Here is a 27935-nt window from a genome sequence, read left to right as displayed (position 1 = left end):
TGTAATTTATTTATTTGAGATGGAGTCTCCCTCTGTCACCCAGGCTGGAGTCCAGTGGCGCAATCTCGGCTCATTGCAGCCTCCGCCTCCTGGGTTCAAGTGATTCTCCTGCCTCAGCCTCCCAAGTAGCTGGGATTACAGGCCACCACATCCGGCTAATTTTGTATTTTTAGTAGAGATGGGGTTTCATCATGTTGGCCAGGCTGGTCTTGAACTCCCAACCTCAGGTGATCCGCCCGCCTCGGCCTCCCAAAGTGCTGGGATTACAGGCGTGAGCCACCTCGCCCAGACTATGTATCTTATTTTTTTGAGACTGAGTCTCCTTCTGTCACCCAGGCTGGAGTGCAGTGGCGTGATCTCGGCTCACTGCAGCTTCCGCCTTCCGGGTTCAAGTGATTCTTCTGCCTCAGCCTCCCTAGTAGCTGGGATTACAGGCACCCGCCAGTACGCCTGGCTAATTTTTTGTATTTTTAGTAGAGACGGGGTTTCACCATGTTGGCCAGGCTGGTCTTGATCTCCTGACCTCAGGTGATCTGCCCGCCTCGGCCTTCCAAAGTGCTGGGATTACAGGCGTGAGCCACTGCATCTGGCCAACATTAGCTTTATGTAGTTGAACTATGGATATGATTTTGGAGTGACTTGTACTAGAACAGAGAGGAGGCAGAGGGAGGAGCAAGGTGATCTGGAAGGTGACGAATCCAGTCCCATCTGTGGCTGCAGTTAGTGGCTGCAACTGCCCTGGCACTTGCCCTTTGGTGTCGGTTCCCATTGGCCGAAGAGCTACTGAGCTTCATACAGTCTGGAGGTGGGGCTTGAGTTTCTGCCAGGAAAGCTGGGAGAGCCAGGGAGAAGCCAAGAGGCGGGAGAAAGTGCTTCAAGCCGAGGACCTGCTGTTGTTAAAGGCCTGGAAGTGAGAACGTGCCAGGCCCTTTGAGAGGTTACTGTCAACAGTGAGATGGGTGAGTCATCAGCTGGGGCCCCACGGCCCTTGTTTGGGCTGGCTTGGTGGCTTCCTGCTGGGCACAGAGTGAGCAGTATTTTAGAAAGAGTCATCTGATGTCAGCAGGAGGGATGCAGGATGAATGTCCTGTCACACCTGGCCTGAAATCCTTCAGCACCTTCCCTTCGCCTATAGGGCCCCCCTTCCCTTCGCCTATGGGGCCCCCCTTCCCTTTGCCTATGGGGCCCCGCTTCCCTTCACCTATAGGGCCCCCCTTCCCTTTGCACAGCTGTCAAGGCCTTGTCTGACCTGACCCCTGGACCCCCTGCCTACCTCTGTGGCCTCAGGACCAACTCCCTGCTAGAATTGTGAACTCTCACGAGAGACAGATTTTGTCGGTTTTGTAACAAAACTTGCTCATTGCGGTCTCTGGTGCTGAGAACTGTGCCTGGCACACAGTAGGTGCTCAGTAAATATTAGCTGAATGAATGCATGAACCAGCCAGACTAAACTCATGTCATTGTGCCTCACACAGTCTCTCTCCTGTCTGTTCCCCAGCCCCACCAGCATCTCTAACCACTGCTTTTTTTTTTGAGACGGAGTCTCGCTCTGTCACCCAGGCTGGAGTGCAGTGGCGCGATCTCGGCTCACTGCAACCTCCGCCTCCTGGGTTCAAGCGATTCTCCTGCCTCAGCCTCCTGAGTAGGGACTACAGGCGTCCACCACCACGCCTAGCTAATTTTTGTATTTTTAGTAGAGACGGGGTTTCACCGTGTTAGCCAGGATGGTCTCGAACTCCTGACCTCAGGTGATCCGCCTGCCTCAGCCTCCCAAAGTGCTGGGATTACAGGTGTGAGCCACTGTGCCCGGCCAGAATTTTTTTTTTTTTTTTTTTGAGACAAGAGCCTTGCTCTGTCACCCAGACTAGAGTGCAGTGGTGTGATCTCAGCTCACTGCAACCACTGCCTCCCGGATTCAAGGAATTCTTGTGCCTCATCCTCCAGAGTAGCTGGGATTACAGGCCTGTGCCACCCTTCCTGGTTAATTTTTGTGTTTTTAGTAGAGACAGGGTTTTACCACGTAGACCAGGCTGGTCATGAACTCCTGAACTCAAGTGATCTACCTGCCTCGGCCTCCCAAAGTGCGGGATTAAAGGCGTGAGCCACCGCGCCCAGCCTAATTTTTTTTTTTTTTTTTTTTTTTTTGAGACAGGGTCTTTCTCTGTTGTCCAGTCGGGAACACAGTAGCACAAACACAGTTCATTGCAGCCTCAATATCCTGGCCCAAGCAATCCTCCTGCCTCAGCATCCCAAGAAGCCGGGACCACAAGAGCATGCCACCACACTCAGCTAATTATTTTTTAAAATTTTTATAGAGATGAGGTCTTGCCATTTTGCCCAGCTGGTCTCAAACTCCTGGGCTTGAGTGATCCTCTTGCCTCGGCCTCCCGAACTGTTGGGATTTCAGGCGTAAGCCACTGCACCCGGCCCATATGTATAGTTTATTCGTGGACACAAATAAGGAAAAATGTATAACTAACTCTTAGAGGCTCCCTCTGTCAGAGGGAACCAGAGGAGACTTTCTCTTTCTTTATTATGTGTGTCTACAGAGTTAGAATTGTTAGTGATGTAACAGGAAAATAAAGAAGTTAAAATAGAAGTGCCACGATTGGGAACGTAGAGTGGGCTCTGAGGGCACCAGTGGGCACATCTGACGCAGCCAATGGGGAGTCACGGGAGGCTCCCTGGAGGAGGTGACGTTTAAATTCGAATCTAAAAATGAGCAGTGGGCCAGGTGCCGTGGCTCACACCTGTAATCCCAGCCCTTTGGGAGGCCGAGGCGGGTGGATCACCTGAGGTCAGGGGTTTGAGACCAGCCTGGCCAACATGATGAAACCCCATCTGTACTAAAAATACAAAAATTAGCCGGGCCTGGTGGTGGGTTCCTGTAATCCCAGCTACTTGGGAGGCTGAGGCAAAAGAATGGGTTGAACCGAGGAGGCAGAGGTTGCAGTGTGCTGAGATCACGCCACTGCACTCCAGCCTGGGTGACAGAGCGAGACTCCGTCTCAAAAAAAAAAAAAAAAAAAAAAAAAAAAATCGCAATAGGTGTTCCCATGTTATCCCTTCTAGAAAAGTGGCACCTCAGCTGCAGAGTTCTGACACTGCTCCCCTCCTCAGTACAGCCTTGCCCCTCCCTTGACACTGCCTTGGGAGTCAGTCACCAGGTCAGTCTGTCCCCGAGACTGTCAGCTCCACGATGGTAGGCACGGGGTTCCCTGTCCATGGCTGCATTCCGAATGCTAGCACACTGCCTGGTGCACAGCAGGCGTTTAACAACTGCTTGCTGATTGGGTCAGGCGGTTAACAACTGCTTGCTGATTGGGTCAGGCGGTTAACAACTGCTTGCTGATTGGGTCAGGCGGTTAACAAATGCTTGCTGATTGGGTCAGGCGGCTAACAACTGCTTGCTGATTGGGTCAGGCGGCTAACAAATGCTTGCTGATTGGGTCAGGCGGCTAACAAATGCTTGCTGATTGGGTCAGGCGGCTAACAAATGCTTGCTGATTGGGTCAGGCGGTTAACAAATGCTTGCTGATTGGGTCAGGCGGTTAACAACTGCTTGCTGATTGGGTCAGGCGGTTAACAACTGCTTGCTGATTGGGTCAGGTGGTTAACAAATGCTTGCTGATTGGGTCAGGCGTTAACAAATGCTTGCTGATTGGGTCAGGCGGTTAACAAATGCTTGCTGATTGGGTCAGGCGGTTAACAAATGCTTGCTGATTGGGTCAGGCATTAACAAATGCTTGCTGATTGGGTCAGGGAAGGAGGGAATGGAGGGTGGGTGTGGGGGAAGACTGTGGGGAGTCAACCATTGGAGACTGAGATTTAGACTTGATGGTGTCAGAAATCTCAGTGGCTGCGAAAGATTTCAAACATTAGCTAGGTGTGGTGTGTGCTTATGCCCCTCACCCTCCATGATGCTGTTCAGCCCACTTCTCCAAGTTCATCTTCTGTCCTCTAGCAAGCAGTGCTTCTTAACCTACCTTCCTTCCTCCTTTCCTTCCTCTCTTCCTCCCTCCCTCCCTCCCTCAAGACAGAGTCTGGCTCTGTTGCCCAGGCTGGAGTGCAGTGGTGCGATCACAGCTCATTGCAGCCTCCAACTCTTGAGCTCAAACGATCCTCCCACCTCAGCCTCCTGAGTACCTGAGATTTCAGGTGCGCCACTGCAACCAGGTTGCTGAAGCTGCTTAACCCTTTCCTTTCGGGCCTTCTCTTCTTTGCCTGGAAACCCTTCCCTATTTCCAGATGCTACTCAGAAGCCACTGTCCTGTGAAGCTTTCACTCTCAGGCAGCGTTAGTGCCACTGTTCTCCATCCCCAGGGTGGCTGGTAAACGAGAACACTGCCTCGTGTGTTCACACGTCCTCACCCCAGACGGATCGAGAGCCTGCGAACGGCAAGGGCCCCGTCTCCCAGCCTTGTATGTGTGCCATGCCAGGCCTTTTCTGGGTATGAATGAATGAATGAACAGACAGATGGACGGACAAGATCAGGAGCCAAAGTGGGGAAGTACGTGTGGTCGTGTGGGTGTAAGAGGCTCTAAAGCTTGGTGGGGTGGTGGCTTTGGAAAAGGAAAAGAAGAACCGAAGGACTTGGTAAAAGGGATGTGGGGGTTGAGGGAAGGAAGACTGGCAAGATGGCGGCCGCACTAACAGAAGTGGAAACCCGGAAGGGGAAGCTGTTTCAGAAGGAGGAAGGTCCTTTGGTCCAGATGTGTGGAGTGGAAGGGCTGTGGCTGGGGCTTCCAAGTGAGGAGACCCAGTGGCCGGGGCAGGTGCTAGACCTAGAGCCCAGCAAGACACCAGGGCTGGAGCTGGCAGTGGGCCACCACTGGCCTGGAAGGGAGAAGGGCTGCTTCTCTGGGGGAAGGGAGCAGAGGGCTGAGGCTGGGCCCAAGCAAGTGACTCCACATTTACAGGAGGCGGGAGAATGAAGGGCCAGCCTACACCAGAGAGTGCTCGGGGCAGTGCCTGCATCAACAGGGCAGCTGAGGGCTTGGAGAAACTCTAGACTGCGGAGGCCAAAGAGTCGGAGAGGGAGGCCTCTGGCTTTGGAATAAACCGTTTGGGGGGCCTTTGAAGCAGGCTGCTTCTATGGAGAACATTAGGAGCCAGGCCGAGGCAGACGGAGTGTGGAGCTCAGGTCCAGGGCTGGCTCAGGGCATTTGTAAGGGAAGGGGAGGGAAGCTGTGGGGACTGGTGAGTCACTTCCCCTCCAGGGGGGCACCGAGGGCCTGTGAGTGGAGTCTGTGTCTGATGGAGGGGCACTCTCATTACTCACTGGAATTTCCAGCCACCGGGGACGGGGTGGAGTAGAGAGGCCCTGGATACTCAGGGAGTCACTTGTGTGGGGTTCAGGAATTTTGGGAAGAAGTGGGCGTCAGTGTCACCATGCCGTGTAGAGGTGTGGGGAACGGGGACGAGGATATCCTGGCAGACTTCCAAGGGCACCTCATGTCCTCTTGAGTGGAGGAAGGAACACAGCAGGGGCCTGTGGGGTTTTAGGCCCTTCTTCGTGTCACCTGCAGGTCTGACTCATGTGGGCAGCCCATACCATGCACTTGGAGCCCGCTGGGTGGGAGACAGTAGAACCCGTGGTACCAGGCCCTGAGCTGGCATACTTGTGCCCTGGGGAATGCCAGGCCTGGTCGTTCCCAAGCCCTGGCCACAGCCTCACCCACCCGCACCAAATGAGGAATTGTGGCTGAAAGGGCCCTTCAGATGCGCCCTGGCTATTTATAACCCACCCGGGCAGGGACAGGGGAAAACCAGGGGCTGGAAGGAGATGGGTGGGGTGGGGTGGGGTGGGGGTGTGCCTCTGCTGAACCCTGGTGGCACAGTTCCCTGATCAAAGGCTGTTAGCCCTGGGGCCCCCCAAGGGCTCACCCCCCAATCCCCTGCTCTGTATTTCAGCTCTGAAACAGGATGGAGCCTCTCTCCAGAGAGAGCAGCTTCTCTGCTGCCAATGGAATTGCATGAGCCCCACCTAGAGCCCAGAGCTTCTGAAGAATTCTGGGGGGAGTGGGGGGCTGTGGCCTGAACTCGGGCCACAGGTGTGGTTCATTTAGACGGCACCATGTTGTTTTAAAATGTTAATTATTTGCCATCGTTTTAAAATCAGGAGCATTCCTGTTAATAAGCCAGATTTTAGCTTATTTTGAACAGAGATCAGGCAGCCATGAGCTTGCGTTTCCTCCAGCAGCCATCAGCTGGAGTGAGTGGTGGTTTCACCCTGCCCTACCTGGCTCGCTTCACCGGCTGGCCTCACCCGCAGGCCTCACCCGCACCCTCATGGGTGCCGTTTGCAACCTTTGCTCCATCGTTGGGTTGTAAAAGAGCTTTTCCCAGGGCCTCCCCTGGACTCCTCCTCCCATGGAAGGAGGTGTATGTGCATCCGGGAACTAGGGCCAGGGGGACCAGAATGTGGCCTCACTCCCTGCACAGTTGGGGGTTCTGCAACCGTTGGAGAAGCCAGGGGAAGCTGGCTGGGAGTGGGCAGGGCCGGCGATGGTGCCTGTCCTGGGTTCTGGGTGCCTGTCCTGGGTTCTGTGTGCACTCCACTTGCAGGATGGCCCCCTGCGGTGGGGTGGCTGGGGGGCTGCTCGGAGGAGGTGGGGGTGCTGGTGTCAGTAGCGTCCGTGAGTGGGGGGACTGCTCGGAGGAGGGGGGCTGCTCGGAGGAGGTGGGGGTGCTGGTCTCAGCACCTGTGAGTTGGGGGGACTGCTCGGAGGAGGGGGGCTGCTTGGAGGAGGGGGATCCTGGTCCCTGTGAGTGGGACGCCCACCGCTCGTGAGCAGGACCGTGGTGGCGCCACGCTCCTGCTTGGGGGCAGGTCAGGCCTGTCTGTTGCAAAGCCTGACTCCTCCAGCGGCGGCCGGGACGCGGCTGTGGCTTCTGGGCGGGCCGGGGCCTCCCCTCCGGAAGGGGGCTCCGGCGCATGGGGACTCCGGGGTGGCTCTGGGGGTCGCCCCTGCTCGCCGGGCTCCTGGCTCGGCCGCGCGCGGGGAATGAAGATGCGTCTGGGAAGCGGCCTCCCCGCTCCACCCCACCCCACCCCGGCCCGGCCCGGCCCGGCCCGGCCCGGCCGCGGCCTCCTCGCTCCTCCTCCGCCGCAGAAGCCTCCGCCAGCCGCGGCCCCGCAACCCCAGAGGACGGGCGGCTCCACCTCGCGACGCGCGTTTCCTGTGTGTTCGGAGCGAGCGCGAGCCCGAGCCCCGGAGCCCGGGAAGGGCGGGCCCTGCGGGGCCGGGCGGGACACGGAGGAGGGCGCTGGGCTGCTGTGCGGCGGGTTCGCCTCCGCCACGGGCCGGGCACGGCGTCAGGGGCTGCCCGGGCCTTGCTCCCCCTTTCGCCGGGCGAGGACGCGCGAGGCGGCGGCGGCGGCGGCGGCGGCGGAGCGGGCTGGACTAGGTCCGGGATGCAGTCCCGGGTCGGGAGCCCCAGGCCGGGCGCGCGGGTGTAGACCTGCCCCCCCTCCCGCCCGCCTCCTCCCTCCTCCCTCCTCCCGCCGCCGCTGCGTGGACCCCGCTTCCTGTCTGCCCTCCGCGGGCTCCGGCTGCCATGGAGGAGGAAGAGGAGGCGATAGGCTTGCTGGACAAGGTTCTGGAGGACGAAGATGTGTTTCTCCTGGAGGAGTGCGAGCTGGGAACCCCGACCAGCCCCGGCTCAGGGTCCCCCTTCCTGGTGGCTGTGAAGGTGGGAGCGTGACACGCCCTGGGCGCTGGGGGGGGCCGGGCCGGCGCTGCCGAAGGTGCGCGGGAGAAATGGCTGATGGGGGCGCAGAGCGCGCGGCCGGGTGGAAGCCCTCGGCGGAGTCCGCGAGGGTCCCGGCCCCGGCAGCTGTTCCCGGGGGAGAGGGGCGGGCCTGCCTCCCCGACCGGTGTCCTCGGGGGAGTGGTTGCCGCCCCCTCCAGGCCAGCCCAGCTCAGGGCTCCGGCGGCTGTGCCAGGAGTCACCTGGCGCGCCTGTCAGCCCGAGCCTCGCAGCCTCCCTGGAGCGGGTGGGCAGGAATCCCCCGTTTCCACGGCAACCGCAAGAGAGGGGCCACCCTCTTCCCAGCCAGGAGACAGGGACTTGGTGTCTCTGAGCTGAGGCAAGAGGGTGTTTGCAAAGGGCAAGAGCCAGAGGTCACTGAGCTTCCTTGAAGGAAAAGCACTGGGTCAGCTGAAGGGGGGAGGGAACAGCTGGCTTGGAGGCTGCAGCCAGGTGGGCAGGTGCCCTTCCCGAGGCGGGACAGGCAGGGAGCATCTGCTGGGCCCTGGCCCACCCGCTCTGGGGCTGACGGCGTTCTCTGCAGCAATGCCCCGTCCTGTAGGAGAGGTTGCCTCCCGGTGGAACTGGAGGGCAGTGGTGGCCAGAATCCCTTGAGGAGCAGGGCGGCCCCGGAACCACGCCGGCTCTGTGAGTCTGGCCCGGCACACCACAGCGGTCTTCCCTTTTCTCTCCTGGACACACCTCTCAGAGCTTCCACCTCAGCCTTTTGCTCAACTGCTCTCTGGTTCTGTGTCGAGAAGGGAGGCCCAGTGAGGATGCGTTTCGGGGAGTTTGCAGACTGCTAGGCGAGGCTGCCTCACCGAGTGCCCATCGGCGGGGCCTAGAAGGCATGTGCAGCCAGCATTGCTGGGGACGGGAGGCTGTCCCTGAACCTCTCTGGGCCTCCCTGCCCCTCACAGAAGATGGGGATCACAGTCCTGCCCCACCCACTCTACAGTGTGGCTCTGAGGAGGAGCCAATGGAGGTAAAAATAGATGCAGAACCACGGGAGATGGCTGATGTGTGAGGATGGGTGGAGCGGTGGCTGCAGGCCTGGGTGGGGAGTGGAGCTGTAGGGAGGCTGGCGGTGGCTGGCACCCCACCCTGTCTTCTCTGATCTGGTGCTGGCGTAGGGCCGTGGGGGTAAGTCACGTCTCCCGGTGGGCTCAGGGAGGCCTCTGCACTTAGGGTCTGACCAGCCTCCCCACTAGGAACAGGGTGGGAAAATCTGCTCCTGAGCCAGGAGTCAGGCTGGGAGTAGCAATGCTGGGATGGGAGGTGTGTGGCCCTCATGGGCCTCCTCTGGGAAGCCCCCAGCACAGATGTGGGCCCACTCAGAGGCTGCCTCCTGGACCTCCCCTTCTGCTGGACCCTGGCGTATGCCTCAGCTAAGCCCGTATTTCATTCTGCTCAGATGCTCAGAACCCTAGACATTTGCCTCCGCAATTATATCCCATTCTCCTGGAGGAGCAGGACCATGTCATATTCATTGCTGAACACTGCACAGTGCTTGGCGTGGGGCTGGTGCCTGTGAGCATCTGCACAATGTGTGAGGCCCGCTGGGGCCCACGAAGGGTGCACCAGGTTCCCAGCCTCGCTCCATCTCAGAGGTGTCCTGCTGCATACGGCGGTGGCCCACGGACGCCGAGAGAGCCTGAGCACGTGTCACACCTGAAAACGCTGCTCCTCCTGGGTCCCCGTGAGCACCGGGATGGGGTCTTCCCCTCTACTTTGCTGCCAGCATGGGGGAAGGGGACCTTTCTCGAATGCTGGGGAGTTCCAGGCTCCCTGCTCCATCCTGAACACCTCTAGAATTCCTCCCTCCTCTACCGGCATTGGCCTCAGAGGGAGAAGACAAGCAGGTGGCCACAGAGCGGTGGGAAGAAAGCTCCTGGATTCATTCAACAAACACTCTCAGGTTAGGTGCTCTTCAGAGCACCCTGCCTGGCACTGTAGAGATGACAACAGGAACAAGGCGTGATCTTCCCTCACAAGGCGTTCAGAGCAAGGGGCAGGTACAGGGAGTAGGAATAGAGTGCGGGAGTAGGAATAGAGTACGGAAGTAGGCAGGGTGGGCCAGATGCGGTGGCTCACGCCTGTATTCCCAGCACTTTGGGAGGCTGAGGTGGGCGGATCACCTGAGGTCAGGAGTTCGAGATCAGCCTGACCAATATAGTGAAACCACATCTCTACTAAAAATACAAAAATTAGCTGGCCGTGGTGGTGGGCGTCTGTAATCCCAGCTACTCAGGAGGCTGAGGCAGGAGAATCACTTGAACCTGGGAGGCAGAGGTTGCAGCAAGCCAAGATCATGCCACTGCATTCCAGCCTGGGTGACAGAGTGAGACTCAGTCTCAAAAAAAAAAAAAAAAAAAAAAAAAGACTGTGAGAATAGAGTACTGATAAAAGGGCACCAACTTCAGGGGAGAAGGGACCACTTCTAGTGGAGTTGGGGATGGCCTGGATGCGTGCATGTGTGTGTGTGTGCAGGCCAAGGGTCATTTCTGGATGATACACTCCTGTCCTGGGCTGCAGAGGTTCTTGGCACACCCTTCCCTGGCAGCTGGTAGGAATCCAAGGCAATTCTCTTTGCTATTACTTTACTTTAGGGGTACTTACCTTAAGCAGCAGTTGCATTGTGAGCATGTGCCCAAGTGCCAGGCCCATAAATCAATCCTGTTTCCAATGTCATTTCCAAGACGCTTCGTCTTCCTGGGGGGCAGAGGTAAAGTTGGCTGCAGTTTTCTCCAAAGCTATAGCTGCAGTTTGCTGCATATCTCAGCCCAGACTTACCTTTGAAGAGTTATTGATCTGTAAAACTGGTAATGCAAATACTGATAGCAGCGTCACGTTGCATCTGTAAAATGGCGGACACTTGCCAAAAATGTTTCATGCCATTCTATTTAAAGATAGGTAGGGTTGTGACGGGGGCGTTGTAGAAGGTGCTATTTTAAGGAACTTATTTGTCAGGAATAAAAACCCTTTTGTAATGCAGATTAACCCTTTAGGTATCATTCTGTGCCATTTTTTTTTTTTCTTTTGAGACAGAGTCTCACTCTGTCACCCAGGCTGGAGTGCGGTGGCACAATCATGGCTCTCTGTGGCCTCCACCTCCCAGACTCAATCAGTCCTCCCACCTCAGCCTCCCCCTCACTACAGGCACATGCCACCACGTTGGGCTAATTTTTATATTTTTGTAGAGACAGGGTTTCACCATGTTGCCCACGCTAGTCTGTAACTCCTGGGCTCAAGCAGTCTGCCCATCTTGGCCTCCCAAAGTGCTGGGATTACAGGAGTGAGCCACTGAGCCCAGCCCAATTCTGTGCCAGCTTTTAATGGATCATATGAAACATCTCTATTTCTGTTTCACCTGCCCAGGTCTCTTGTGCCTCCACATCATGCCTGTATCCCCCATTTGGATGTTTTTCTAAGTGCGGGCCCCACATGTGGTGATTTGAGAAATGATCGGTGGCACCTCGATCTATATTTTGCATTTTAATGGTTAAGTATATATTTTAATATATATTAGAAAAAATATGACCTGTACATTTTTCTTACGATTTCAAATACGTGTAGGGTAAGACTGCTTTTTACAAGTCAGTTCTTGGGTGCAGTGGCTCATGCCTGTAATCCCAGCACTTTGGGAGACTGGGCGCGGTGGATCATGAGGTCAGGAGTTCAAGACCAGCCTGGCCAACATGGTGAAACCCTGTCTCTACTAAAAACACAAAAAGTATCTGGGCGTGGTGGCGTGCACCTGTAATCCCAACTACTCAGGAGGCTGAAGCAGGAGAATCACTTGAACCCGGGAGATGGAGGTTGCAGTGAGCCAAGATCCTGCCACTGCACTCCAGCCTGGGTGACACAGTGAGACTCTGTCTCAAAAAAAAAAAAAAAAAAAAAAAGTTACTGTAAAGAACAATATTGAGTAAAGAATAGTGCAGGTGGTGGTATGTGAGTATGGCAAAATTTTAAGGGTGGGATATGAACAACCGAAGTTTCAAAACATTGCCTGTGCCCCATGGTGCCTGCCTAAGACTTCAGACAGCAACAGGGAGCCCAGAATACGGGGATCCACCCTTCAGGAGAGAGGGGCTGCTGGAATTTGGTCTTTGTCCCCCAGCAGTTGACCCGTCTTCTCTGTTCTAAATTCTGCCAAGGAAGCAGCTGAAAGAGACTTCCTCAGCGCCTAGCGCTGGGAGAGGAGAGGGTCTCTCGATGTCTCTACACTGCCTCAGCTGTCCTGAGACTGAGATGGGCCAGTTGTCCTGAGGTTGGTGCTTGGTGTGGGTATAAGCCCCAGGCACGGCCACCCCCACCCCCAGGCCCGGTGGCATCTACTCTGAGCAGATCCTGCTGGGTACTCCTGGCAGCCAGCTGTGGCCCGTGAACTGACTTCTGCCGTCTGTGAAGCCTCAGACCCTCGCTGCATGCCCTATAGCCTTGAGTCGCAGCCAGAGAGCCAGCCCTGCTTGTTGTCTTGGAGGCCAGTGCTCCTGGAGAGATTGTGTCTTTGCTTGGCCTGGATCCAGATGTTTGGAGGCTTTATTTAGCCTCTCAACTCTGTGGAGGACCAGGCCTGAGCTGGCCACGCCTTATCTCTAGACACTGTCCCTACCAGAGTGACCTGACGTCTTTGGATTGGCGGCTTCAAGCTGCCACACTGTCAGCCTAGCAGATTGTGCAGGATGCTGAGGATAAACGAACCCACCAGGACTGCATTTCACAAGTTCTGGCTGGGAGGAAGTGAGGACAGGCAGCTTCCCGGTGCTAGAGACAGGTAGGCAGCGTGGCAGAGGCTGTGGGACCTGGAACTCTTTAGAGAACTCACTCCGGAGCATTCTGGGCACGTGGGCACCTCTCCTTCACCTTCGTATTCCCGGTGCCTGGCTCCCGGTGGGAATGGGTGAGTGAGTGGTGAGCCTGTTGTTTGATGAGACAAGAGACGCCCTGCAAAGACTGAAGAAACAATGTGAATTTCCTCATGGCTCTAAACTGGGAATTGTGGAGTCTGAGGAAAGCTGGAAAAGATGGGAGATGGAACAGGCCTTCCTTTGGTGGTGACTGAGCAACAGGTCTCCTGTTAGCCAAGTGCACCGAGGCTAATTTCCCATCCGTACACTCTCCAACGCCTTTGCTCCCATCCCAGCCAAAACTGCAGCGTGAACGGGGCCCAGAGCAGGACTCTTGGGGCTGACTGTTGCCTCTTGAGGGAGGGTCTTCCTGAGTTGTCTTCCCATCAGAACCAGCCTTTCAAGACTGGATTGTGAATGGAAGTCTTGAGGGGAGGATCTTGCAGAAATGGGCGATTACAGGGCTTCCAGGGTCTATGCTCGTGCCAGGGGGGATGAAGCTTGTTTGTGGCTGGGGCTGCAAATCCCTTTCTTCCCCCTATCCTAGTCCAACCAGCTCTACAGTTAAAGCTCACGGTGTGGCATTTGCTAAACCCTCAGGCAAATCCTTGGTTGGCAGGGAACAGGAGGGGGTGCTAGCCCCCAGCACAGGGGATGAGTTCCCATTTGTCAAGGCTGGGAAGCAGCAGGAAGACCCCTGAGGGTCTGACCTGGAGGGGCTGGAGCTGGGGGCTGTTCCAGGCTCTGATCTTGTCCCCCGGGGCTACGTGTGCTGGAGGCTGTGCAGGCCTCTGGCAGTCCCGACTCTCGGTGCCTCAGGAAGATGATAACACCTGCCAGGTTTTGAGACTCTGGTGAGTTGAACCACGAAGATAGCTAAGCTCAGTTCCTGGAATTTGTGAAGCCGCCAGTAAGTAACTATTGCCCTTGCCTGAAGCGTGGGGTCTGTCTTGCTTTTCTAATGCTGCTGAAACAAATCGCCACAAACTTAAGGGCTTAAAACCACACAAATTTGTTCTCTTATACAGAAATCTAAAAAGGATCTCGGCCCGGCTCCATGGCTCACACCTGTAATCCCAGCACTTTGGGAGGCTGAGGCAGGCGCATCACCTGAGGTCAGGAGTTTGAGACGAGCCTGGCCAACATGGTGAAACCCCATCTCTACTAAAAATACAAAAATTAGTGGGTGTGATGGTGGACGCCTGTAATCCCAGGTACTCGGGAGGCTGAGGCAGGAGAATCGCTTGAACCTGGGAGGCAGAGGTTGCAGTGAGCTGAGATCATGCCATTGCACTCCAGCCCTGGGTGACAGAGGGAGACTTTGTCTCAATAAGTAAATACATAAATAAATAGATTAATTAAAATAAAAAGGATCTCCAGGGCTGCATTGCTTCTGGAAGCTCTAGGGCAAGCTTATCCAGCCTGTGGCCATACGGCCCAGGACTGCTTTGAATGTGGCCCGACACAAATTTGTAAACTCTTAAAACATTATATATATTTCTTTTAGTTCATCTGCTGTCGTTAGTGTTATTGTATTTTATGTGTGGCCCGAGACAGTCGTCTTCCAGTGTGGCTCAGGGGAGCCAAAAGATCGGAAGCCCCTGCTCTAGGGGAGTGAGTTCATTTTGTTGCCGTTTCCAGCTTCCAAAGGCTCTCTGCATTCCTTAGCTCGTGGCCCCATCCTCTGTCTTCAAACCTACCAGTGTAGCATCTTCCAAGCAGTCCCTCACCACTACCCTGTCTCCCCGGCCCTCTCACTCCCCTTCTGTGGCCACGATGCCTCAGGGAAAGATGGCATTTTAGGCAGCAGGTAAAGAACGAACCGAAAGCTAGAGACCTTTGAAGATGAGGAAGCTGGTTCTCCTGCGTGTGGGGGAGACTGAGCGATGTCCTGGCTGTGGGAAAGCCTGGAAGGGTAGGGACGGGCATCTGGGCCACTGCAGGTGGCTCATAAAGGATATGGTGGGCCCCACGTCCCAGTCTAGGGCCGAATCTTTACTTGTTTTTTGAATGTCTTTCCGGCAGGGTGCGGTGGCTCACGCCTGTAATCCCAGCACTTTGGGAGGCCAAGGCGGGCGGATCACGAGGTCAGGAGATCGAGACCATCCTGGTTAACACGGTGAAATCCCGGCTCTACTAAAAATACAAAAAGTTAGCTGGGCGTGGTGGCGGGCGCCTGTAGTCCCAGCTATTCAGGAGGCTGAGGCAGGAGAATGGCGTGAACCTGGGAGGCAGAGGTTGCAGTGAGCCGAGATCGCGCCAGTGCACTCTAGCCTGGGCGTAAGAGCGAGACTCCGTCTCTAAAAAAAAAAAAAAAATGAAAAAATAAATGTCTTTCCCACTAGAGTCTAAGCCACTTGAGAACGGGGGCCACTGTCTGTTTCCCATGGTATCTATAGGGCCTGGTGGACATTCAGTAAATATTTATTGAATGAATAAATAAATGGACACATAGCCCCGTGGAATCCCCAAGTACTCGCATTTTGCAGTATTCATACTCGGTCCTTGGCGAGCATCGGGTAAGGTGGCACTCTTAGAAGTTGAATCCAGCTCTGGTATGTGGGACAGGCAGGAGGAGAGGAAGAGAGGGGGGAAAAGTCGGTTCGAGAACCCAGGCGACAGAGTGAGGTGCCGGGGGCCTCAGCCACAGGAGAGGGGAGGGGTGGGACAGAGGGAACAGGAGGCGACAGGGTAAGATGCAGGGGTCCTCAGCCACAGGAAAGGGGAGGGGTGGGACACAGGGAACAGGAGGTGACAGGGTGAGATGCCGGGGGCCTCAGCCACAGGAGAGGGGAGGAGTGGGACAGAGGGAACAGGAGGCGACAGATGAGCAGGGAAGCGCGGAAGGGCTTGGGGGCTCGGTGTGGCAGAGGGAAAGGAGAGAGAAGGAAGAGGGGCCCAGGGATGACTCTTGGGGGTCCTGGCTGAGAAGAATTACTATGCATGTTTTTCCACTGAGGAAGACTTTGGGGGTACTTTCTCTGTGCCAGGCACTGTGCTAGTTGGTGGACATCCAATGCCCAATAGCGTGTGACCTCCACACTAAGGAGCAGCAGTTCTGGAGGGAGGAGAAGGCCACTTTGGATCTGTTCCCGGCACAGTGAGGTGATCAGGAAGTGCTGGGGCAAGTGTGCGGGGCAGGGGTGCGGTAAGGCTGAGGGGCTCACAGCTGGCCTTCTGTTGTGGGATTGAGCCCCTGGGGACAAGAGGATAAGGACAGAATTGTGACTAGGAGGCCTCAAGGCTGGGGCCCTTCCATTCCGTTCTCTGCACCCGCACTTCTCTCGGTTTATCTGTCACTTCCTCTGGGACCCCTCTCTGCCCCCCAGACTTAGATTCTGGCCCCTGGTGTGCCCTCCCTTGTGACCGTGCCCTGCCTCAGTCATGACTCTGATTTTCCCTCCTGAACATCCTTATCCCCGCACAGCCCGTTAAACTGCCCAGCAGACCTGGGGCAGGTCCTTGTGTCTTGCTCACCATGAGAAGGTTGGCTTGGTTGGCAGGTGGATGAATCGATGGATGAATATCAGATGGGGAAATGTGGAAGATAGATTGAGGGAAGCAAAACGAGATGTTACAGGAGGAATATGGGTGATTGTCTTTTCCTTTTATATTTCTGCATGTTTTGTATATTTTTTATCATAATATCTGACCTTTATCCACTATGAAAGTGTCGCTTAAAATAAGGGGAAAGGGGAAAGGGGGGCCGGGCGCGGTGGCTCACGCCTGTAGTCCCAGCACTTTGGGAGGCTGAGGCGGACGGATCACCTGAGGTCAGGAGTTCTATACCAGCCTGGCCAACATGGTGAAACCCTATCTCTACTAAAAATACACAAAAAATTAGTCTGGCATGATGGCTGGGCGCGGTAGCTCACACCTGTAATCCCAGCACTTTGGGAGGCTGAGGTGGGTGGATCATCTGAGGTCAGGAGTTCTATACCAGCCTGGCCAACATGGCGAAACCCCATTTCTACTAAAAATACAAAAATTATCTGGGCATGGTGGCAGGTGCCTGTAATCCCAGCTACTCGGGAGGCTGAGGCAGGAGAATCACTGGAACCCGGGAGGCGGAGGTTGCAGTGAGCCGAGATTGTGCCACTTTACTCCAGCCTAGGTGACAGAGCGAGACTTCGTCTCAAAATAAAAAAAAAAAAGGTCGGCGGGGAAGGGCAGGGAAACAGACCGTCCACGCAGGGTTTTGGCCTCCTTGCTCATGAGCTGTTGGCTGTGCTTTGCGTTTGTGCAGGTGGAAGCAGGGAAAGGCCTGGAGATGAGGAAGCTGGTTCTCTCGGGGTTCTTGGCCAGCGAAGAGATCTACATTAACCAGCTGGAAGCCCTGTTGCTGGTGAGTACAGTCCTTGCTCTGGGGCCTTCCGGTCGCCCCGCCCGTGTTGGGTGATGTCATGCTCTGAAGCTGCTTTCGGAGTTGGAGAGGAAAGGGGACCTGTACCCGTCCCTCCCTGTGGACAGAGTCTGCAGCTGGTCTGCTTCTGGCTGGGCATCAGGCAGCCCGGGTCATTGCTAGAAAGGGCCTGTGCCTCTCAGCTCCAGCTCTCAAAAGGCAGGAGAAGCAGCACACCCGGCTTAGAGATGGCAAACACACCTGTCACCCACGACCCTGGCATAGGGCATCATGAACCCATCACGGTGCTCTGCCTGCCTGGGCGGGGGCCGAGCGCCTTCTCCACGCTGGGCTCTGGGCAGTCACTCCCAATCAATCCAGTTAAGAAGTCTCTGCCGTCTTGCGTCCAAGTCCTTCTGCCTCCCTGGGTGAGGGAACCGTTAGTGCCATCCTGAGGCCCCGTGTCAGGAAATATGAGGTGGGAGGCTGTGTTCTTTTTTTTTTTTTTTTTTTTTAAGACGGAGTTTTGCTCTTGTCACCCAGGCTGGAGTGCAGTGGTGCGATCTCGGCTCACTGCAACCTCTGCCTCCCGGGTTCAAGTGATTCTCCTGCCTCAGCCTCCCGAGTGGCTGGAATTGCAGGTGCACGCCACCACTCCTGGCTAATTTTCGTATTTAGTAGAGACGGGATTTTATCATGTTGGCCAGGCTGGTTTCCAACTCCTGACCTCAGGTGATCTGCCCGCCTTGGCCTCCCAAAGTGCTGGGATTACAGGCATGAGCCACTGCGCCCGGCCTGTCTGTGTTCTTTTGAGAAGCGGCACAGCTCTGAGGCATCAGGCCAAACTCAGCTCTCGGTAACATGCCTCAGTTCCCCTCCCAGATGGAGGCATCGTTGTTGAGTCTTATTGGGAGGGGAATATGAAAATGTTTTCGGAAGATAAAAGTACTACACAGATGTGAGGTGGTTTTGCCTTGGAAGAAAGTGCTCCTTAGATGTGTCTGAATGTTACGCAGAGTGATCGTGGCGTGTCAAGTTCTTTCTTCTGGGTGTTTTGCAGCCTGAGACATAAGGTAATTGTCAGAAAAGGGAGACGCAGAAGTGTGGATCTGTGGAAGCTCATTCTTAACAAGAATTCTAAGATGCACATTTAAGTACTTGCCATGACGTGAGGTGTTGTCACACGTCAACCCTGAGATGCTGTCAGTGTCCCAGGGGACTTGACATTTATGTTACCCAGGAATGACTGTGTAAATGTGCAGGTGCAGGCCGGGGCGCCGTGGCTCAGTGCCTGTAATCCCAGCACTTTGGGAGCCCCAGGTGGGCAGATCACTTGAGGACAGGAGTTCGAGACCAGCCTGGCCAATGTGGTGAAACCTTGTCTCTACTAGAAATGCAAAAAAAAGCCAGGCGTGGTGGTGCATACCTGTAATCCCAGTTACTCAGGAGGCTGAGGCATGAGAATCGCTTGAACCTGGGGGCGAAGGTCGTAGTGAGCTGAGAGTGCGCCACTGTACTCCAGACTGGACGACGGAAGTGAAATTCCTCAAAAAAAAAAAGGCCGGGTGCAGTGGCTGACACCTGTAATCCCAGCACTTTGGGAGGCTGAGGTGGGTGGATCACCTGAGGTCAGGAGTTCGAAACCAGCCTGGCCAACATGGTGAAGCCCCATCTCTACTAAAAATACAAAAAATTAGCCGGGCGTGGTGGCGGGCCCCTGTAATCCCAGCTACTCAGGAGGCTGAGGCAGGAGAATCGCTTGAACCCGGGAGGTGGAGGTTGCAGTGAGCCGAGTTCGCACCATTGCACTCCAGCCGGGGCAACAAGAGCGAAACTCTGAATGTGCAGCTGTTTTGCCACACGCCAGGCCGAGTACGTCCCATCTCTCCAGGAGTTAATCTTTGTGTACGGAGCTGTTTTCCAAGTGAGGGGCAGTGTGGCAGGTAGCTGAGGGTCCCGGCCTGGGGCCGGAGCTAGGGCAAGACTTGGCCCTGCCATGAAGAGCAGGCGTATTGCCCTGTTTCCCAAACTGTGCCTCTCAGCCCATCAGTGCATTGGGTTGTGAAATCAGTACAGTGGGTTGTGAAACCAGTACAGTGGGTTGAACCAGCATTTTTAAACCAATGAAAAAATGTCAGCATGCATCATACACGGGAAAGATAAGTGAGGGAACTTTCGGTTTGTTGTCTGTGTGTGCCTGTATATATATGTAATTGCCGGGCCCATGGTGTCTTACACCTGTTGTGGGTTTGAAAACTGCTGGCTTTGGCCGGGCGCGGTGTCTCAAGCCTGTAATCCCAGCCTTTGGGAGGCTGAGGTGGGCGGATCACGAGGTCAGGAGATCCAGACCATCCTGGCCAACACGGTGAAACCCCGTCTCTACTAAAAAAGTACAAAAAAAAATTAGCCGGGCGTGGTGGCGAGCACCTGTAGTCCCAGCCACTCGGGAGGCTGAGGCAGGAGAATGGTGTGAACCCGGGAGGCGGAGCTTGCAGCGAGCTGAGATTGCGCCACTGCACTCCAGCCTGGGCGACACAGTGAGACTCCATCACAAAAAAAAAAAAAAAAGAAAAGAAAACTGCTGGCTTTGGGCGAGCTCTACATAAATTCCTTGAGCCTCCATTTCTGGATCTGAAGATGAGAGGGATGCCGTTCTTTCTCTCTCTTTCCATGGGGTTGAGAAGATCGGGAGATGCTTTTGGGACCTCATACAGCGTTGAGTTACTTAAGACACTCAATTGTTAGTGGAAGAAAGGAGGACAGGCAAAGAGACAACCCGTCAGACATTTGTGAAACACGTCTTCCAAACCGTGAATTGCTGTCCAAAAAGGAACATAGTTGTCATTACTAACAGGATGTGTATTTGAAAGGAGTTCAGACAGAGGATCTAGACTGCCTGGCCGTACTGGCTCCAGGCTTTCAGCAGGTGGATGAGCTATCGTGCCTCAGTTTTTCCATCTGCAAACTGGGTATACAAATACTATGCTTTTCATGGGGTCGTTGTGAGGATTAAAGGAATTTATACACAGAGTTCTTTTTTTTTTTTTTTGAGACGGAGTCTTGCTCTGTTGCCCAGGCTGGAGTGCCGTGGCACAATCTCGGCTCATTATAACCTCCGCCTCCTGGGTTCAAGCCATTCTCCTGTGTCAGCTTCCCAAGTAGCTGAGATTACAGGCACCCACCACCACGCCCAGCTAATTTTTGTATTTTTAGTAGAGATGAGATTTCACCATGTTGGCCAGGCTGGTCTTGAACTCCTGACCTCAAGTGATCCGCCCGCCTCAGCCTCCCAAAGTGCTGGGATTACAGATGTGAGCCACTGTGTCCGGCACATAAAGCTCTTAGAACACAGCCTGAGTGTTCGTTGACACTGTTAATTTCTCTATTGCTGGGAGAGGAGACAGGTTAGGGCTTCGTGGTTTCTGCCACAACACACCCGTTCCCTGAAGGAGGGAGTGGCGCCTGTCCCCATCAGACACGGAGCCCTTAGATCCCACCTGCCACCCACGAGCCTCTTCCTCTGGGCCAAGACCAAGAGCCCCTCCCTGCTCTGCCTTTCTAACAGCTCATGCCCCAAAGGCAGAATCTGTGGGGCAGGGGCCCCCTTCCTGATATGCCTGGCGCAGGTTCCCCCCTTCCCGAGCTCTCTCCTCCCGGGGCGGGTTCCCCCCCTTCCCCGGCTCTCTCCACCCGGGGCGGGTTCCCCCGCTTCCCCGGCTCTCTCCTCCCGGGGCGGGTTCCCCCCCTTCCCCGGCTCTCTCCTCCCGGGGCGGGTTCCCCCCCTTCCCCGGCTCTCTCCTCCCGGGGCGGGTTCCCCCCCTTCCCCGGCTCTCTCCTCCCGGGGCGGGTTCCCCCCCTTCCCCGGCTCTCTCCTCCCGGGGCGGGTTCCCCCCCTTCCCCGGCTCTCTCCTCCCGGGGCGGGTTCCCCCCCTTCCCCGGCTCTCTCCTCCCGGGGCGGGTTCCCCCCCTTCCCCGGCTCTCTCCTCCCGGGGCGGGTTCCCCCCGTTCCCCCGGCTCTCTCCTCCCGGGGCGGGTTCCCCCGCTTCCCCGGCTCTCTCCTCCCGGGGCGGGTTCCCCCCTTCCCCGGCTCTCTCCTCCCGGGGCGGGTTCCCCGCCTTCCCCCGGCTCTCTCCTCCCGGGGCGGGTTCCCCCCGTTCCCCCGGCTCTCTCCTCCTGGGCCCCTGCTTGGCTCTTTCTTGAGCAGAGACCAGAGGGAGCAAAGGAAGAACTCGCTGGGAGGCCAGGTCTGTGGTAGGAGGGCTCAGGAAGAGGAGTAGGACCCTCCACAGCCACAGCCTCAGAAGAAGACCTCAGAGTGAAAGAATCACACCCTTCCTCCTCTCCTCCCTGAGCTGGGAACCCCTGCACCCTCCCCACCCCTCAGCTAGGAGGAAGCTAAACCTTCTGCTCTTCGGGGTGGCCTCGCAAAGGTGCCAGCTTGAAGGAGAAGAAACTCGTTCCCTCCATGCTCGCTTTCCCACTCCTGACCCCATTCCCACCGCTCTGTCCCAGCCTGTTTGCTTTCATCTGAACACTTCCTGATATGCAAAGGGCTGGGTGTGTGTACCTAAAACCGTGTGCACACACGGGGCAGACGAGCCTCCACACAGAAGCCTCCGTCCTGGCCTCTGGGGTGCTTGTGGGGGTCATCTTCTGGGGCCCTCCTGCTTCCTGGTGGGCTCTGATGACAGGAAAAGCCTGGGAGCCTGGGTCGAAGTAGGGGGTGAAGGAAAAAAGATGAAGCCAAATGCATTGAAATTCTGGATCTCCTTGACACTGGGAACTGAGCTTGGGAACTGTGTCTTGCTACACTGGGGCCACAGGGTGAGGCCACTCCCCAGAGCCCCTCCCACCGCTGGCCACGACTGGCCCTCCTGGGGTGGACTCCTTCTGGCCACACTGCATCACAGGCTCTTTATGTATAAAACAGGTGAATGAGGCCTTCCTCCCTGGGCTCCAGTGACGAGTGGCTCGGGTGGCATGGCAGCAAGCATGCCAGGCCTTCTGGGGCAGGAGGTGGAGGAAGTGGGTACATTTCTTTCCCTTATTTCGAAAGGCCGGTCGCTGGGGGACAGAGCTGACAAACGGCTGTGTGAAGTCCCACTGGCAAGTGAGAACCGGCCCAGGCCCGTCTTCCTGAGAAGCAGCTGGGCTGGGAGCCAGGGTCGAAGTCACTCACGGGTCCTCTCTGAGAACTCGAGTGGTGAAATGGAGAGCCGGGGCCTGCCCTTGTCCCTGCAGCAGGACTGGGGAGGAGGGGGTGCCTGAGTGGTGTGCTAGTGCTTTGGCAGAACGGCTGTGCCATGCCAAAGCTCAGTGTGGGTCACCTTGCCTTTCAGTCCACCCTCCTGCCCCTGAGCCCATACGCAGGACTTCACCAGACACAAATAACGGCCTCAAGGGTCCTGGCCAGCCAAGGGCGCACACCCAGCCCTGTCCCCTCCCCGCGAGTGAAATCAGGAGTAACAGCCAAGGTCCCCATCGTGTCATGAGAACCATCTGATGCCCCAAGCACAGGCCCCGTCCTTGTGACTGGCTGTGGGTGAGTGTCCATTTCTTCCCCTTTTGCAGACGGGGTGGGAAGTTGAGGAGGAAGCGTAACCATTGTGTCTCGTCTCCGTGTGGGTGGCAGATGAGCGCGTCGCGGCTTCTGAGAAGTCCCATCTCCTTGGCCTTCCTGGGACTCCCGCCTTCCTGCTTCCCTTATTTCCCCCTCAGTGGGGACTGCGCCAAGGCAGGGACAAGAATTCTTGGGTCTGGGGACTCTGTGGCGACTCTGCGGGCTCCTCTGTGGGGTCCTGCGTCGAGGTGAAAAGGATAAACTCTTACGACGATGTCAATCCTGAAGCTAGTTCCATGTCCCTCATGGAGGGTGGGGAGTCCCCAAAGCTTTCAGCTCACCCACCTGGGCTTGGGGGGACACTCTTCCCTTGCTCCTGCCCCCCGGTGCGTTCTGTTTCCCTGTCTGGCATGCCTCCCTACGCCCCCACTCCTCCACCTGCTCAGCTCTCCAAGGACCTGGTATGTCTGCCTCCTCCATGCAGCCCTCCAGGCTACTCCAGCACAACCTTGGAACCACGTGGTTGGTGCTTACAGTCGGTCGCATCGTCCATAGTCATTTCATCTGTGTTGGCCCATTTTGCCCAACTGGATTATAAAGGTCTCAGCCAGGCACGGTGGCTCACACCTGTCATCCCAGCACTTCAAGAGGCCGAGGCACATGGATCACTTGAGGTCAGGAGTTTGAGACCAGCCTGACCAATATGGTGAAACCCCGTATCTACAAAAACTACAAAAACTAGCTGGGCGTGGTGGCGGACGCCTGTAATTCCAGCTACTCAGGAGGCTGAGGCAGGAGAATCGCTTGAACCTGGGAGGCGGAGGTTGCAGTGAGCCGAGATTGCACTATTGCACTCCAGCCTGGGTGACAGAGTGAGACTCTGTCTCAAAAAAAAAAAAAAAAAATTGCAGTCTGGGACCATGATCGTGTACGCACTGACGGGAATGCCAGTAGGTAGCGCATGGCTGTATTATCCCAGTTTCACACATGAGGCTGCTGGTGACACGAAGCCCAGGGATGCTGAGTGATATGCGCACAGCAGAGCTGCGACTCAAGCCCACCCTGCCTGGCCTGCACCAGGTGGAACCCCATGCGCTTGCCTAGCAAGGACCGGACACCGAGGGGCCGTTGGTTCTAGGACGGTGAGGGTCAGGAGGGGCCTGACCGGACACTGAGGGGCCGTTGGTTCTAGGACGGTGAGGGTCAGAAGGAGAGGCCTGACCGGACACCGAGGGGCCGTTGATTCTAGCACGGCGAGGGTCAGAAGGAGAGTCCTGACTGGACACTGAGGGGCCATTGATTCTAGCGCGGCGAGGGTCAGAAGGAGGGTCCTGCTTTGTCCTGCATGGATTGTTGGATCTGGGCTTTTTAGAGCTCGGAGGATGAAGGAGCCAGAAGGCAGAGCACCATCTGGGTGTCTGAGTAGATGAGACGACTTCTTCCAGTGAACATGGATTCTGTCTCCATCAGAGTGAGGCGATATGTCTGAGTAGATGAGACTTCATCAGAATGAGGTGATGTGAGGCTGGAGTGAGGCTGGGCTGGGAGTTTGCCGTGGTTGGCTGGAGCTGGTGGTCGTCGTTCAGAGGGAGCTGGCGCTGGCTTTGGTGTTCCCTTCAGTGCAGCATTTTCAGCAGTGGATTCACCCATTCTCTGCTAGAATGCTTCTCTTGTCGGAAAGCTCACTACTTAATCCTACGGGGGACAGCTCTAGTGAGCCCGAATCTGACCCCATAACTTTTCCCCACTGTTCCTGGGTCTGCAGAGCAATGCAGATTAAGTCTAAGCCTCGTTTTTGTTTTTGGAGACAGAGTCTGGCTCTGTCACCCAGGCTGGAGTGCAGTGGCGCAATCTTGGCTCACTGCAACCTCTGCCTCCTGAGTTCAAGAGATTCTCCTGCCTCAGCCTCCTGAGTAGCTGGGATTACAGGTGTGCACCACCACGCCCAGCTAATTTTTGTAGTTTTAGTAGAGACAGGGTTTCACCATGTTGGTCAGACTTGTCTCGAACTCCTGGCCTCAGGTGATCTACCTGCCTCGGCCTCCCAAAGTGCTAGGATGACAGGTGTGAGCCACCGTGCCCAGCCAAGTCTAAGCCTCTTTCCACGTGGCCTTCAGGTAGGTGAAGAACATCAACAGAATCCGACATGGATGGCCGGGCGCGGTGGCTCACGCCCGTAATCCCAGCACTTTGGGAGGCCGAGGTGGGTGGATCACGAGGTCAGGAGATCGAGACCATCCTGGCTAACACAGTGAAACCCCGTCTCTACTAAAAATACAAAAAAAATTAGCCGGGCGTGGTGGCGGGCGCATGTAGTCCCTGTTACTTGGGAGGCTGAGGCAGGAGAATGGCGTGAACCTGGGAGGCGGAGCTTGCAGTGAGCCGAGATCGCACCACTGCACTCCAGCCTGGGTGACAGAGCGAGACTCCGTCTCCAAAAAAAAAGAATCTGACGTGGCTGCTCTCCCTCTGGCCACCCTGCCCTTCCCTGCCACGCCTTCCCTGTATGGCAGGTTATCAGGCCCTGTCTCCTGCAGGGCCTTTGCAGTACAGCTTGGTCATCTTTGGTTTTTTTTTTTTTCTGATTATTCATATTTATTCATTGTAGGTGATTTATAAAATGCAGAGAACCACACTGAGGAAATGCCTGCACATCCCATTATCCCACAGTCCCACTGCTAGGCTGGAAGGTGATGGCATCAGCTCCCGGCCAGTGCTGGGGGTTGGTCTGTGTTATCTGCCACCTCACCGTCTACACTGGCAGGCCCTGGAGCATCTTGGTATATAGACAGGCAGGCATTGAGAAAGAGTCTGAGACTGGAGACCCCTGCCATGCGCAGTGGGAAGGGCCATCACGGTCGCTTAGCAATGTCTGCCACGGGGGTGGGACGCAGTGGGGGACACGTGAACGCCCGTGCCTCTCCCTGTGCCAAGTGACGGGAACTTGGAATATCAGTGAGGCCAAGACTGGTCTTGAGTAACTTCGGGTCCCTACCCTCTGAGTCCTAGAACCACATTCTGTTTCTTGGAAGGAAACAGCTATAGGCTTGAGTTCCCTGTCAACCCTCCCTTCCACTGAAGTGTGACAAGGAGCTTATGACTTGGGGCACAGGCTATCGTGGAAGAAAGACGCGGATCCTGTTAACCCAGCACAGGCTGCTGCTGAGCTCAGCTGCGTGGTAGGGGAGTGAGCCCCGGCACCACCCCTCGGGCCTGGCACAGCTGCCAGGCCAGGTTCCTGCTGTCGAGTGTGCGGCATGTTGGGGCCTGTGGCAGTGGCTCCTTGATACAAAGCTCGCTTCAGTGCCCTGCCTTTGGCAGCCTTGTCTGGGCAGGACTTGGGCAGCGGGAAGGGCTAACGATAGGCCCCGGGGCCTGCCGACACTCTGGTTTGTTTACCCCCGACCTCTGCTCTTTCTTCGTCTGTTTCTCCCAGCCCATGAAACCCCTGAAGGCCACCGCCACCACCTCCCAGCCCGTGCTCACCATCCAGCAGATCGAGACCATCTTCTACAAGATCCAGGACATCTATGAGATCCACAAGGAGTTCTATGACAACCTGTGCCCCAAGGTGCAACAGTGGGACAGCCAGGTCACCATGGGCCACCTCTTCCAGAAGCTGGTGAGTCCGCCAGGGATGGAGGGTCCTCACGCAGGGCCTCAGTGGAGCCCATAGTGTTGCAGGAGCCTCAGGAGAGGACTGGGCAGCCCTCTCGGACTCCTTGAAGGCCTGAGACCTCTCCGAGTCCGGGAGGAAGGCCTGGGCCTGTGTGTTATGGGGCACCTGGGGCCGGGGCCTTGACTCTAGGCCTCCCCTGGTGCAGCCCTGGGAGCTTCTGGGGTGGTGGAGACGGGCTGTGTGGATAGGTCCTTCTAGGGGTGGTGGAGATGGGCCGTGTGGATAGGTCCTTCTAGGGGTGGTGGAGACGGGCCGTGTGGATAGGTCCTTCTAGGGGTGGTGGAGACGGGCCGTGTGGATAGGTCCTTCTAGGGGTGGTGGAGACGGGCCGTGTGGATAGGTCCTTCTAGGGGTGGTGGAGACGGGCCGTGTGGATAGGTCCTTCTAGGGGTGGTGGAGACGGGCCGTGTGGATAGGTCCTTCTAGGGGTGGTGGAGACGGGCCGTGTGGATAGGTCCTTCTAGGGGTGGTGGAGACGGGCCGTGTGGATAGGTCCTTCTAGGGGTGGTGGAGACGGGCTGTGTGGATAGGTCCTTCTAGGGCTGGTGGAGACGGGCTGGGTGGATGGGTCCTTCTAGGGCTGGTGGAGACGGGCTGGGTGGATGGGTACTTCTAGGGGTGGTGGAGACGGGCTGGGTGGAGACGGGCACTTCTAGGGGTGGTGGAGACGGGCTGGGTGGAGACGGGCACTTCTAGGGGTGGTGGAGACGGGCTGTGTGGATAGGTCCTTCTAGGGGTGGTGGAGATGGGCTGGGTGGATGGGTCCTTCCAGGGGTGGTGGAGACGGGCTGGGTGGAGACGGGCTGGGTGGAGACGGGCTGGGTGGATGGGTACTTCCAGGGGTGGTGGAGACGGGCTGGGTGGAGACGGGCTGGGTGGAGACAGGCACTTCTAGGGGTGGTGGAGACGGGCTGTGTGCATAGGTCCTTCCAGGGGTGGTGGAGACGGGCTGGGTGGAGACGGGCACTTCTAGGGGTGGTGGAGACGGGCTGTGTGCATAGGTCCTTCTAGGGGTGGTGGAGACGGGCTGGGTGGAGACGGGCACTTCTAGGGGTTGTGGAGACGGGCTGGGTGGATAGGTCCTTCCAGGGGTGGTGAAGACGGGCTGGGTGGAGACTGGCTGGGTGGAGACGGGCACTTCTAGGGGTGGTGGAGACGGGCTGTGTGCATAGGTCCTTCTAGGGGTGGTGGAGATGGGCTGCGTGGAGACAGGCACTTCTAGGGGTTGTGGAGACGGGCTGGGTGGAGACGGGCACTTCTAGGGGTGGTGGAGACGGGCTGGGTGGATAGGTCCTTCTAGGGGTGGTGGAGACGGGCTGTGTGGATAGGTCCTTCCAGGGGTGGTGGAGACGGGCTGGGTGGAGACTGGCTGGGTGGATGGGCACTTCTGTGGGAGCACCATCTCTCTCCCGGAGGGTGCTCCGTCTCCCTCCCGGAGGGTGCTCCTTCTCTCTCCCGGAGGGTGCTCCTTCTCTCTCCCAGAGGGTGCTCCGTCTTTCCCGGAGGTGCTCCCTCTCTCTCCCGGAGGGTGCTCTGAGGAACCAGCCCTGGAATGAAGGCTCCTTGCTGGGCTTCAGTCTCCTGTCCCTCAGTGAACAGAGGGGCACATGCCGGGTTGGGGGCATGAGGACTGCTCCCCTGAGACCTCGGGTCTGTAAAAGGAAGCAGTTGGGCACACTGGCCGATGATCCTCTCCTGAGGTCCCAAGAGCAGGAAGCACTGAAGCCCAGCCCTGCTCACCACTGCAG

General features: G+C 56.6%; 1 protein-coding gene across 12 annotated transcripts in view; it reads left to right on the top strand.

Annotated features, from left to right (window-relative positions):
* Window positions 1–27935, top strand: part of ABR (ABR activator of RhoGEF and GTPase) — a 203030-nt gene that overhangs the window by 71569 nt on the left and 103526 nt on the right. For 6 of the 12 annotated variants that reach the window (XM_024350157.3, XM_063799498.1, XM_063799497.1 and 3 more), the window contains 2 exons: window positions 16853–16951; window positions 25945–26130. In XM_024350157.3, the coding sequence (XP_024205925.1) occupies window positions 16853–16951; window positions 25945–26130 (285 nt within the window). Of the gene's footprint in view, window positions 1–7521; window positions 7752–16136; window positions 16198–16852; window positions 16952–22287; window positions 22491–25944; window positions 26131–27935 lie in introns of those variants that run through there. The other 6 variants (XM_063799500.1, XM_024350155.3, XM_024350156.2 and 3 more) reach the window with 5 other exon arrangements.

This window comes from Pan troglodytes, chromosome 19 (genome assembly GCF_028858775.2).
Source record: "Pan troglodytes isolate AG18354 chromosome 19, NHGRI_mPanTro3-v2.0_pri, whole genome shotgun sequence".
In the NCBI taxonomy this organism is placed as follows: Eukaryota; Metazoa; Chordata; class Mammalia; order Primates; family Hominidae; genus Pan; species Pan troglodytes.
The sequence above is the reverse complement of the archived record's forward strand: the minus strand, read 5'-3'. Positions and strand labels throughout refer to the sequence as shown.